Source organism: Lutra lutra, chromosome 12, assembly GCF_902655055.1.
Source record: "Lutra lutra chromosome 12, mLutLut1.2, whole genome shotgun sequence".
NCBI classification, from domain to species: Eukaryota; Metazoa; Chordata; class Mammalia; order Carnivora; family Mustelidae; genus Lutra; species Lutra lutra.
Genome location: NC_062289.1, coordinates 50,876,943 through 50,889,972, shown reverse-complemented (window position 1 = coordinate 50,889,972; position 13,030 = coordinate 50,876,943). Strand labels below are relative to the sequence as shown.

Genomic DNA, 13,030 nt, shown 5'->3' with positions numbered 1-13,030 from the left:
CCAAGCTTTTGCTTCTGCTTTACTCTCTGAAGCCTCCTTTGACCACTGTATTAAAATTGCCATCCATCACCTCTCCCACATGCTCTTTGCCCATTTCTGGCTTTATTGTTCTCCAAAGTGTTTTATCACCTCCTGATACCCTACCATAGCCTCCTACTGGAGTGTAAGTTCCACAGGGACCAATATTATTGTCTGTTTTGCTGACCATTATACCGAGTGCTTTGTACATAGTAGGTGCTCCATATTTATTTCTTTTCCTTTTTAAAAAAATTTATTTATTTTTGGCAGAGGGAGCAGCAAAGGGAGAGGGAGAAGCAGACTCCCCTCCAAGTAGGGAGCCCCATGCGGGACTTAATTCCAAAACCCTGGGACCATAACTTGAGGCTGAAGGCAGACACTTAACCAACTGAGCCATCCAGGCACCCCTCCATACTTATTTCTTGAATAAATGAATAATGGGATGGACCAAGAAAGAAGCATGGTAAAGTGGGCAGGGTTCAGGAACTAAATTAGAATTCCAGAGGAGAATCAGGAACCGGGAAGCCTAAAGCCAGGCCTGGCTCATGTGTGAGTGGGGAAGGCCGTGGAGTTCACTGGACTGTAGTTTCCTCACTGTAAGATGGATGTTGGCCAAGATGACAGCCGATTTTCTTCCTAGTGCTGAGGTTCTTTGAACCTGCAGAGTTAGAGGATGCCAGCTGCTCTGCATCTTGGAATCTGCTGTGAGCCACCTGGAACTTACTGTGGCAGTGGAGAATTACCATGGTTTTCTGAAACATGGGCTCAAGCTGGTGTTTGTAAGAGGTTTTTGCCAATGTACTCCAGGCAGAATTTTTTGTTTGAGGGAGTATAAGAGGCTAGAGATAAATTAATGTTTTTAATAGCCATTTAATAAATCCTTCTTTCATTGCCTTCTTTCCACTGTCTTATCTCACCCAACTTCTTGAAGTAAGGACCACCACCCATAGATGAATGAGCCATTGGACACTGGCTTTTGTGGCTATATATCATATATCTACTATATCATGTATTAGAAGCTCAGAAGAAACCTCAGTAGGAACAACAAACTTGTTTTGGTTTTGGACTTAAACCGTGCAAGCCCCCTGCATGTCTCATAGTTTGCCTTGAAATTATAAAACTATCTTCTCTTCCCAGCCTACCCCATTCCAAAAATTCCATCGTCATTGGGGGATGATTCTCCTAAAGGGCTAAGAGACCTTACCAGCCAACCTCCAAGACAATCCTGACCTCTAACAGAGATAATGAGCATTTATTTAGGGTGCAATTAACTTGGTGCTCAGTATGTCACCACAGAATAGTCAGAAATTACAGCCTGTAGAAGCCCCAAGCCTGTAATAGTTAACTTACTGGAGACTGAATTTTACTGCTCATTTCTCAGAAAGGCAACTTCTATCAATGTTTAGAAAGATTTTCTGCACCCCTTTATTTTGACAGAATACTTCTAGAAGTCTAACCTGTCAGCTTTCTATGGTTTATCTTGTTAGGCATCCTTAATCTTGCTTTGTTTTGCTTTCCACTTCTGGAAGTCAGTAAGCTTGGAGAAGCATCATGTGATAACCCCAAGTTCATCTTACAGCTCAGACACTTACTGGCTTGGAGAGTCAACCTCCTTCACGGGCACCTTCCTAAACTCTATAAAATTAGGGCCAGCTTTCCTACTTTGCAGAATCGTTGAAGGCATTGTAAGTAACCAGGAGAAGATGCCTGGCACCTCTCAGGGCCTCAGGACCAGCAGCCATCCCCAGCAGTTCCTCTTGCATTCGCGGCGATGGCAGACTCTCACCCACTAAGCAAACGTCCAGTGGCCTTCCTCCAGATACCTGTGTAGTGTCCGTGTCCAGCTCAGTTATACAACAGACTCTGATGCTCCGAGCTGGAGCTGCATTTTCGTAAGTCCTTTCCGTTAAAAGACTCAGTGCCTAATCACAGAAGGACATTGTTTGGTAGTACCAGATAATGAAGCCGTCAGAGCTACTGAAATATATCATCAGGATTGTTGACAGTTCACGCTGTGTCCCTAGAATAAAATGAATAGGAATAGAGCCAAGAGGAAGGGGGCCAGCGAGGAGAGACAACTGTTGGAGATGTGATGCTTGAGCTCCCCGAGGAGCAAGAATTCCTTCCCTCAGAATTGAAAGCATTTGTGTACAGTTCATATAATAAAGGATTTCTTCTTATAAAAACCAAAAATAATGGTGTTCTGTTGAGACACTATATATTCTGGGAGACTCTGTATGTATGTTCTGAGTGGCTCATTGTATCTGGCTTTTGCCTATAATTCTTTTTAGTAGGCAGGGTATAAATGATAAATTGTAAACAAATACTACATACTCCTCTTTGAACATTAAATATCAAACCAGAACTGACTGCCATATATAAATGTTTTAATGAAAAAAAACTATACCCTTGTTGACTGGGCAAGTTATTAATATAAGCTCAGAATGAGTGCTGAAGATTTCAGACTCCTGAAACTCTCTTCCAAATAATTTTTCTGGTTTGAGGACACTTTTATGAATACAGGGATGCTATGAGGCCTCATTTATTTTGTGCAGAGAGTTATTTCATTCCCAGGTCTTGTCCTGCCTCTGTTTTCATACTTCTCCACGTCGTTTAGGAAACTTGGCCTAATGAGGTGTCCACGGCTGAGATTAATATTTGGGCAACTAAATTGCTGATTAATAAAAAAAAATTGTTGCTAACTAAATCCATATTCTGTCATTTAGTAAATGGCCTTTATAATAAGGAAAAATTAATTATTTGTGGGTTAAAGTATTTTATGTATTTAACTTTTGTTCTAGTGATATTACATAACATCCAAATAACTAACCAGGTTGTTAACTCTTACTATGTTGTTGCCTTTAAGGGTATTTTAATTACAGGAATTTATTTGAATCATCAGTTTTACTGTTAGAGCCAAATCATTCTTGTGGGCTGATGGGAATAGATGCCACCAGGCAATAGATTAATAACTATAAAAAAACCACATGCAAATCTCAGATCAAAGCCTGTGGTTTTCTAGATTTTGCAACCCACCAGCTTTTTGAAGCTTCTCTTCAGTAACATGATCTTTACGGCAACACCACTGAGCTCTGTAGACATTTGTGATAATTCAGACAGACCAGGAGTGTGTCCCACACTTGCCCACCATGCCAAGCTTCCCCTGACAGGAAAGGGGACGGATCAGCATGAGTCCATATCAAAAGACAAGCGATCCTTCGGTGATGGCCGAAAAATACGATAGTGAAGGAAGGAGACACTTTTGTTCTCCAAAAAGATTGGAAAAACAGACTGGATTGGAGCCTGGACCGCAGCACTTGGGAGGGCTTTTTATGGAGAACCACAGCAGAAAGGAATTCTCTGCTGGTGAATTCTTCTGGCCCTTTGCACTGTCATTCCTGCAGTATTTCAATTATTCTCTCCAACCAGCTAACCGCTGCCCCCTGATCGGCGGCCCCACCCGGCCCCCACTCTTCTTACTCTAAACATGTGTTATTGGAAACGGGGCAACCCGAGGAACCCAGAGTTTGAGCCCTGGGGACCAAATTGTCAGCCTATTCTGAACTTCCGTGGAATACCCAAGGAGTTAACCAGAGTGATTCTGATTTCACTGGGCCCCCAGACTTTCTTTTTCCTTTTTTTTTTTTTTTTTTTTTTTTTTGCATAATAAATACTTGGACACTGGAAAATACATTTAAAACATGAGCCAAGACTCAAGTTCAATGGGAGAGAGTTTGAGAGGGATAACCAATGCAGAAGCAGGGATCCTTCAGGCATGTTCCATCTGTGGCGTGCTGAATTGCAAATGTGCTATTTGGGCCAGGATTTTTGATACATGAAGTCTCCCGGTAAGGGGCAAGACTGCTTCACTTCCTGAGCGAGAATGTCTTATCCGCAGCAGCCTGCAGGTTGATTCCCTTGCCCTTCCCACCACCCCACCCCGGCCCACAGGAACAAAGCCCCCAGTCTCTGGAAAGTAATGCTGAGAAAACAAACAGTACAAAGGCGGGGAACAGGGGGATATCTCTCTTGAATGTTTTTTTGTGACCATCTAGGTTCACGGAGGAGGGGGTCCCCCAGCTTCGTGAGCCAGCAGGGTCTCTTTGTAGTAGGCATCTGTATGTTTGGCCAGATGTCCTCCCAGCAGAGGGCAGAGAGGGAAAGATAAAACAGAATTCTTATTAAAAATAAGTCTCTGGGGAGAGAAGAAACAAGACACAGAACGTGTGTCAAGTGGAAAGGGAGGCCAGGCGGTGCCATCTGATATTGATTAAATGCTTGATACAGTCAGCAGCGAGAAAGGCGCATCGCGAGGAAGTGACCCTGCTCTTCAGAATATGAACCAGTGACAACTGTCCGCGAGCAATCTGCATGAAGACCACATGCCCAGGAGGTCCAGCGGCAAACCCAACAGCAGCACACACGGCAGAGTGGGAGGGAAGGACCTTCACCCTGAGAGGGCAGACGCGTGGCTTTGGATTTGCTTTGCCTCACTGACCTCACTTTCCCCATCAATAACACAATGACACTTGACCAGATGACCTCCAAGCAGCTTTCTCACCCAAGATTCTCTTATCTACCCTAACCTCCCCTGTGACCAAATCTTCTGAGGCTCTTCCAATGGAATGCAAGAAATCGCCCTAGAGAGACATAAAGAATTCACCCACCTACTGTCCTAAAATCCAAAAGGAAGGTAACCCCCCCCGCCCCCCCCCCATCAACCACAAAAGCGTCAGCCAGTCTTTTCCAAGGGAGTTCAGTCCAACATTGCTGTGTCTATCATCCTTCTGTGCTTACCGTTGCCACCAAAGCAAGTTTCTGGGTTCTGGACAGGAGATGTGGCATGCTTGTGGGTCTACTTATACTCCCAACCCCCACCAATCCCAGTTCCAAAAATAGTTTCACTCTGACTGATGTAAGGGGTCTTTGTTTCATTTTAAGCTGCCGGATTATAGAGAGTCTAAGAGCTGATGGGTGTGTGTGTGTGTGTGTGTTCATTATTTAAGGAGGAGTTGTTAAAGTGTTTTGTTTTTTTTTTCCCCTCTTTGGCACTGTTGTGAGGATAGCAGTGTCTGAGTACAGGGTAAGGCTGGATTCCAGTGGGAGTGGAAGACGAAGCTCCCACTGAGATGAAAAGGTCTCACTGAGGACCATGGTAGTGAAGTAGAAAGGAAGGGATGACCAGAGAGAGTCACCATGGCAGAGCAGAGAGAGCATGGTACTTAAAGTCAGTCAGACCCGAGTTTGAATCCTGCCTATGGTGTCTGTGGGATATCATTGCAGCTATCACTGCCATGCCTCCTTGAAGGGTGCTTGTGAATAAAGATGCCGTATGGAAAGCACTTGGCTCAGAATCTATTAGAGCATAGGCAGGACCAGATTAACCTACAGAGGAGATGACTGTGATAAAAATGTCTCATGGGAAGATTAGCAGGCCCTGGCAACTGAGTGAATTAAAGAATAGAAGAGAAAACTCGAAGGTGTCCTGGAGCGGGGGATTGGGATAATGGTAGTATTTAGGGTGGAAGTTGGAGTTCTGGTTTGGTGGGGATGATATTGCATAGGGAGGTGCTACCGAGACATCCAAAGGGCAATTAAAGGAGGACGGAAAGGAAATAGAGTAAAAGAAATGGGAAAACCGATCCAGAGAAGTTGATTTACTCTTGGTCAGTTTGAGTCAGATTTTACAACTTTACCTTCAGAGGGTTGGCTAACCAAAGGTTGATCCAGAATGACCATCTTCTCAATAAGCTTTAGCTCTTCAAAATGTGTTTCTCTAATTAGGCATCTTCTGGACCTTGGGAGAAATGCAGAATCTTAGCTTCTGCCTCAGACCTACTAAATCAGAAATTTGCATTTCACAGTGCGTTTTGTAAGCACTCTGCAGTTTGAGAAGCACTGTTCTCAAGCATGGCGGCCAGACCAGCAATGTCCACATCCCCTGGGAACTTGTTAGAAATCCAAATTCTCAGGCACCTTCCCAGACCTCTTGAGGTAGAAAGGCTGTGTTCTGACAAGTCTGATGCATCCCAGAGTTTGAGAACCACTGCTCTAAGTCATGGAACAGATGGAATGAACCCCCTCCCCTTGAGTTTGTAGCTCAGAACACCAGAGAGATTGGTTAAACCCTGAAAATTAAATTGGAGTCATTGTTCTTTGCTGTTTCTCTCATCATATTGCATTAAACACAGCTGAAGAACTCTTTTCACTGAAGAAGGGCACCATGCGTAAAATTATAAACTGAAAGGGGAGAACTTTCGCTGTGGCTTAACCCTCACGACTTACACATCAAAAGTTTTTGAGCACAATTATACGAGATCAGTCCTTTATGTGCTGTTGCTCCTGTGAGACGCTATTAGTAAAATATACATAGGAAAATAAGGGATCTCCCGATATTCCTTACAATGTGATTTTCACATTAAAATGTCCACAGTCTCTGTCTTCTGTGTTTCTAATCAGTGTGACGGAAAGTTCCCTTTTTATAGGTTAGTTTCTGGAGTCACTTGCAGAAGTGATAGCGGTTTACCACTTAGGCTAGAATGTTTTTCAAAAAATTGAATAGTGAGCAGTCAAAATTTACCTCCTCTCATCAAAAATGTCCTTTTTTTTTTAGTTTCCTAATTGTTATTCAAATCACTGTGATAATTTAAGTAAGGGTCAGTGTCTGTTTTCTATATACATATGATATCCAAAAATGGTTATATCCTGAGCATTTTAATCATAAAATTACCTATATTTTCTGCTATAGGTTATAGAGCATTGCAGCCAGGGGCATGGTAAAACAATGTGTATGGGGGGCGGTCACAATATGTGGTGGTCGCCCATTTCCATGGTATAAATACTCCTTCCGGGGATTTTAGGTTTCCAACAATTTGACAACCAGCTCCCCAAATTCCTACAAATGTAACAGTTGGCTCTTGTAAGCCAGTAGGAACTAGCTCAAGCAGACCACTGAAACAGACATCAAGGGACAGTCCACAGTTTTTCTGGTTGGTTGTGTTTGAATTGCTATAGATCCAATAAGAGCTGAAACAAGTCAATTTGGGTGTTTAAAATCTTTGATCATGTAGAGATTTTTATTGAAATGCTAATGATAATGGATTTGAAATTATTCTGACACAAAGTTACATGCTATTTCCAAGTCATTATTAAATACAGCGACATTAAACTATATCATCATAATGGTGATGTTTAAAGTGCTTATGTTGCTAAAATGGTTATGTTTAAAATACCACTCATCCTATGGGAAGGCATATGGAAAAATGAGTCTTCATCATAGTATTCGAGGCAACATGCAGAAAGATACTTTTTGAAATGATATCTCTGGTTACTGTTATTAAAATTTGACTTCTCTTACAGGTATTCAGGAAGGAACGCAGTGTACCAAATGTAAAAATAACTGGGCACTGAAGTTTTCTATCATATTATTATACATTTTGTGTGCCTTGCTAACAATCACAGTAGCCATTTTGGGATACAAAGGTAAGTACTCTCTCCTTTTTCTTTCCAAATGGCACATTTCCCTTTATTAATTTAAACATGAAAAAAAAAATGTTTGCAAGTATGAAGTATGTCATTAATACAACTCAAATGCAAAAGTAAGCAACATCGTAAACTTTGTGTCTTGCGCTTCCTGTAGTTGTGGGATCTGAGTCCTTTTGACGCATTTCTACAATCCTAAAGGTCCTCTATGAGTTATAAAGCTTTTTCCTCATTGTTGTGTTTTCCTACCTGTTTCTAGCTCCACCCTCTTCCTCAATCTTTTTTCATCTTATCTCTAAGAGCTCCTGTGGAAACCCTGGAGTCAGCACACAGGAAAATTATACTGACAGAGGGTAAGCCAAACACAAGATCTCCAGAGTTACGACTTACTTCACCCCAGGGACTGGGCAGCTAGTTTCCTTTTTTTCCCTCTTCAGCACATTTACCCTGACCACTGTTGTTTATATAGCTCCGTAAAAATATTGCCCTGTAGAAGTAAAACATAGAGGGAGCACCGCCACCCCAATAATACTTTATGGGATGTTAGGTATTCTTTCAGTATGTCTGGTTTAAGGTCAGTGGAAGATTTTTACCTAAATCCTTCAGACTTGCAGACAAAGTGGGTTTCCTTCTTCCCCTCCCCCGCCCACCACCACACCCTTTCCAGACACCACAGGTAGAAGGTGTCATGATTCAGAATCATGGGCTGCATAAACCTTTTTATAGAAAACAGCCATGGAAGCCTTCCCATCAAAGATACAGGACACAGATGTGTCGTCTGGTTTCAGCAAGAGGCAAGCATGGGGGCTGCTGATCTTCAAAACCTTCACTCAGCAGCTATCCTGGCTGCCTTCCCTCAGAACTGACAGGTTATCAGTGGAGAATTCCCACATATTCCCTTCTCTGTTTCTTGGCTCATAGACACTCCTCCCTGGGGAGAGAAGTGAATTCCCTCCAACCTATCACTCCTCTTTCCTCTCTCCAAGTGTCTAGAGGCTTCCTGAGGAAACCCCATGTATTAAAATGAGAATGGGCTTTGGAGCCAGATGGTCCAAGCTAACTCTCGATTCCTCTATTTGTAAAACAATTGTGAGAGTTTATTAAGTGTTTGCTGACATGCTGGGCATCATGCTAAGTCCTCCGCATGGCTGTGTAACCTGGGTATGAATCACAACCTCTTTGAGTTTCCTATTTCTTACAATGACAGTAATACCACTTTTCAAGGAGTTTGGAATGAGCAAAGATGATGTCATTGAACCTGTCCAGTAGTGGGTTCTAGTAGATAGTGGCCATATTTCTGTTTCTTGCTTCTTCATAATGGCATTTATACAGCTGTGGCTCGTAGAATGGCAAAATGTTAAAAATACTTAGTATAGTTGAAGCTTGAAAGTCCCATCTCTGAGGCCAGATGCATGGAAAATTGTGTGCATCCTGTAGGGTGTTGACTGATGAATTTGAGCAGTGGAAATCTAGAAACTTACTAGGTCATTTTATACATTTGTGATTAGTTAATCCAACCTAAGAATAACAAAGTAAGCATTAAGAAAGGTTATTAAATTGTGGCAAGGCAGGACAAGGGGTGGGGGAGGGAGTCTAGTGAGGAAAGGGAGGGTCTGTTATGTCCTGGGTGAGTCAGCTTGAAGTCAGCTGGCTCTCCTCCTTTACCAGGTTATTTAGAGCACTACTTACTTCTCGATGTTTCCCAGAAAACCCAGATAAAGGAGAATCTTGAGATCAAATAGCCATTTAATAAGTACCTTTAGGGCTCAGTACTGTGTGATATCATGAAAGCAAACAACTACTGGAAGAAAGTTGACAAAGGTTTGAAGAGCATATTACCATATGGCATTTTATAACTTTTCTCTCTGCAGAGAAATAAGATCTAGAATCTTTGTGCCTTTAGAATTGTATAAAAGTTCCAAAGGAGAGGGGTTCCCCCCCCTTTGTTTATTTTTAAAGTTATTCCAGATATTTCCTCCATTTTTATGACATTGGAAAGCCCATCTCAGCTCTGGCATCTTGTGCACATGCTGGTCCATTTGCTAAGAACACTTTTTTCCTGCTCTCCACCTAAAAGGACTCCTTTCCTTTCATGTTCTAGACATTTATCCCATAAGAAGCCCCGGAGGCTGAGTTAGGCCCTCCTGTTTGTTCCCAAAGCATTCCCTTATTTACACTTAGCCCCTGTCATACTCACTCATGATGGCCAGTGGGCTTGTCTGTGTCACTACCCAAACTCTAAGCTCCATGAAAACAAGAGACTCCTATCTTTAGTTTGTCATATCTCCCACTAGCACCTAGGCTCATGGTACTTATTAGGCACCAGTTAAAGTTACTGGATAAATTAATGAGAGGGAGGATGGATGGATGGATTGTAGATCAGGGCTGACTTCTGTAAAGACAATAAGTCAGTGCCCAGGGATGTGTAAACCATTCTGCATTTAAGGCATTGCTACCACTCAGAGCCCTACCAGGAAGTCTAAAATCCTAAAGATCAGCATGGACTGCTCTCTGCGGGTGTAATCTGCCCAGGATGAAGCAGGGAGGTGCTGAGGGAGCAAGTACGAGTGGATGCAAGGAGATGGTCTTACTCCTTTTCCCTCCTGAAGGGGCCCCCATCCCTCAGGCATCTACTAACAAATACAAAATAATAACCACATCCAGTTTGGGTTCCCAAACATAGTCTGAATGAACTAAAATGTGGATATTTTCCAGATGTGTTTTCTCTTGTACAGCAGGTCTTCTTTCTTGCTGATAAGAGTCTAGCAACCCCACAGGGGAAGAGGCAGAAAGATAAGACCTGGTTCTCCTTTCCCACATCTCCCTTTGAAGTCTAGAGAGACTCTTTCCATTTCAAAAAAGAAAGAAGAAAAAGAATATTCAAAGGAGATCTTTCTCTGAAGGAGAAGTTAGGAAGTACAATAGAAAGTGCTTTATGTATGAGAGTTGGCAAAACTCCATACTGTTTTCCTCAGAACAGTTTTTTACTTCTCCTTTTATGTCACTTACACAACCACGAGTTAGGATATAACTGAAGTTCCTTCTGGAGAATTTGCTGCATAAGGCGGGGAACTGCTGAGTCACCCCCACAGGGCTGTACAGTGACTGTGACCCCAGAGGCTTAGCAACTGCTGTACAGAAACTATGTTCTTGGATAATTCCAGCTCGGGGCATTCTCTGCCTTGGGCTCTTTAACTTCCGTCATGGAGCTGCCATGGCAGACACCATCTCCTAAGTTCAGCGGGTCATGTTTCCTCCAGAACATTCCGGAACAGGAAAATCAGCAGGCATCCATCTCAAGAGAATTAGGATAGAGAAGAAAGAAATCTGAATCTTTCTCAAGACAAATCTCCTTTAACTCAACATTCCTAGTCATTGAATGTCTACCTTGCTGCTAATCTCTGCTAAAGTAGCAGAGACAGCTGGTTCAGTAGGCTTTCCACATGGGCATCAAGTCACACTGGGGGGCTCCTGTGAGAAGCCAGCATAACACCCGACAGCCAGATCTTCTGTACTTTTGTAGTGAGACCCGAAATAGCATTCAAGGTGGAAATGCCTTGATTGCATTCCAGGGCAGTGCAGATGGTATTCCCGGAAGTCCCAGGTACCCACGCAGGGGCGTGTTTACCCCCTCAGCACCGCCGTCTGGGACAGACATGCGTGTGAGCACCAGGCAGGAGCTCTTCGCCCTGCCCTTGTTCCTTGTCCTCAGGGCCTGGAGCGTGAACTATGTCTCTCATGGGAGGTAACCATATTGAGGAAAAAGAAGTACTAAATACGAGGTAATGTGGAATTCTAGAGAAAGCATTCATTTTGGAATTAGATTTCCTGGCCTGCCATCTCACTTGGTCCTTTACAAGCTGTGTAACCCTGGGCAAGTTACTGAACATCTCTGAGTCTCAATTTCTTCATCTGTAAAACAGCAGTTTTAAGGATTAACTTTGGTGATGGTGCAGTGCACCTTTCAAAGAGTAGGCACTTGGTAAACAGAGGCTGTTATTGCTGTTATTATTGGTGTGGTATAAAACCCAATTGTCAGGGAAGGCTTAGCACGTTGGGGTGGTGAGAGTGGAGTGGACCCTGAAGGACTGGTGGAATCATGACAAGGGAGAACGAGGTTCATGGCCCAGGCCAAGGGATGGTACCAAAAGGCTTTTATAGAAAAGGTATGATTGTCAGATTATCCACGAGGATTAGGCTTTGGGTACTCAAAGAGGGCCAACTCCTTGGGTATGATTTCCAAAGCAGTAATGTTCTGAAGAAAAACTGATGAAACAGTTGCTAGGGGGCGTGGGGGATGGGTGAGTCTGGTGGTGTGTATTAAGGAGGGCACCGATGGCATGGAGCACTACATCAAAAACTAATGATGTACGGTATGGTGACTAACATAACACAATAAAAAAAAGAAAGAATAAAGGGGAGCGCATGAAAAAACAGGCTGCTAGGAACTCTTCCGTTTGATGTTCATCTTTCTCACATCAGAAGGATCTACAAACCGAGGTCTGCATCAATAGACTGGGAGTTTCTAGGGTAAGGGAGGATGGCTCTGTCACTGTTTTCCTGATTGACAACTTGTGCTGATAGGTTAAGAGTAAAAACCAACAAAAATGCTGTGTGCTGTTACAGCAAGTATTGGTTCTAGATGCCCATCAGCCTGGTATTTTTTATGCCGTAGCAAGCTGCCAGCTTTGCAGCCCTGAAGTTTGCAGCTTTAGACCCAGATCCTATTTTTTAAATGCAGACACACACGCCCCAATGCATGTAACCAGATCATTAGCCCCTGTGGCCAAGGCCAATAGCTTCCTCGTTGCACCAAAGAGAAATCTAACAGATTTTCATTCTGTTTTTAACAAATGTATTTATTGCCTTTACACAAACCTGAATTCTCTGTCCATGACAGTTCTGTGTTTTTTAAAACTAAAATGGAAGGAAAATTAGAGAGGGTAGAAAATGACTGCCTGTCAGCATATTTAGAAGTTTCTTCGGCTTCCGGGAAAAAATGGGCAGGACTGAAGAGACTGTGTGTGGTTTGAGGACAGACTGAGCCATGTGTTTTGATTTGAGAATCAAAACTGAATCTTAACTCATCAACATTTTATGCTTTTTTTTTTTAAAGTTTAACTTTGCAAAATTACAGATGAAACATTGTGTTCCTCAGAGTTTGGGGGGATTTACAAATATGCATGCCTGTCTAACAGTCCTAAGATATAGATTATTATAACAATACCCCTCTTGTCTATATAGTCACTTTCAAAAAAAAGAGTCATAATTCAGCTGGCTGTTGTTCTTCTTGGGGTGTGGGGGTGGGGAGGGCTGATTTGTATGTCTGTTTGCAGGATCTCTAGCTCAGCCAGTTTTTCACAGGCCTCAGTAGCGAGGGGGCAGACTCTCACCGATTTAAGTAAATAGCATAATAAACAAATATGTGTTGAACACCTACTAAGTGCCACACTAAGAGCTACAGATCAAACTGAATGCAAATTTTCCTGCCTTAAACAAGCAAGTAAACAAGCCAGGACCACACAGTGAA

General features: G+C 42.8%; 1 protein-coding gene across 1 annotated transcript in view; it reads left to right on the top strand.

Annotated features, from left to right (window-relative positions):
- The window catches only part of COLEC12 (collectin subfamily member 12), a 192,722-nt gene that overhangs the window by 140,362 nt on the left and 39,330 nt on the right, over positions 1 to 13,030 (top strand). The window contains exon 3 of the mRNA XM_047698586.1: positions 7,378 to 7,500. Within this exon, the coding sequence (XP_047554542.1) occupies positions 7,378 to 7,500 (123 nt within the window). The remainder of the gene's footprint in view (positions 1 to 7,377; positions 7,501 to 13,030) is intronic.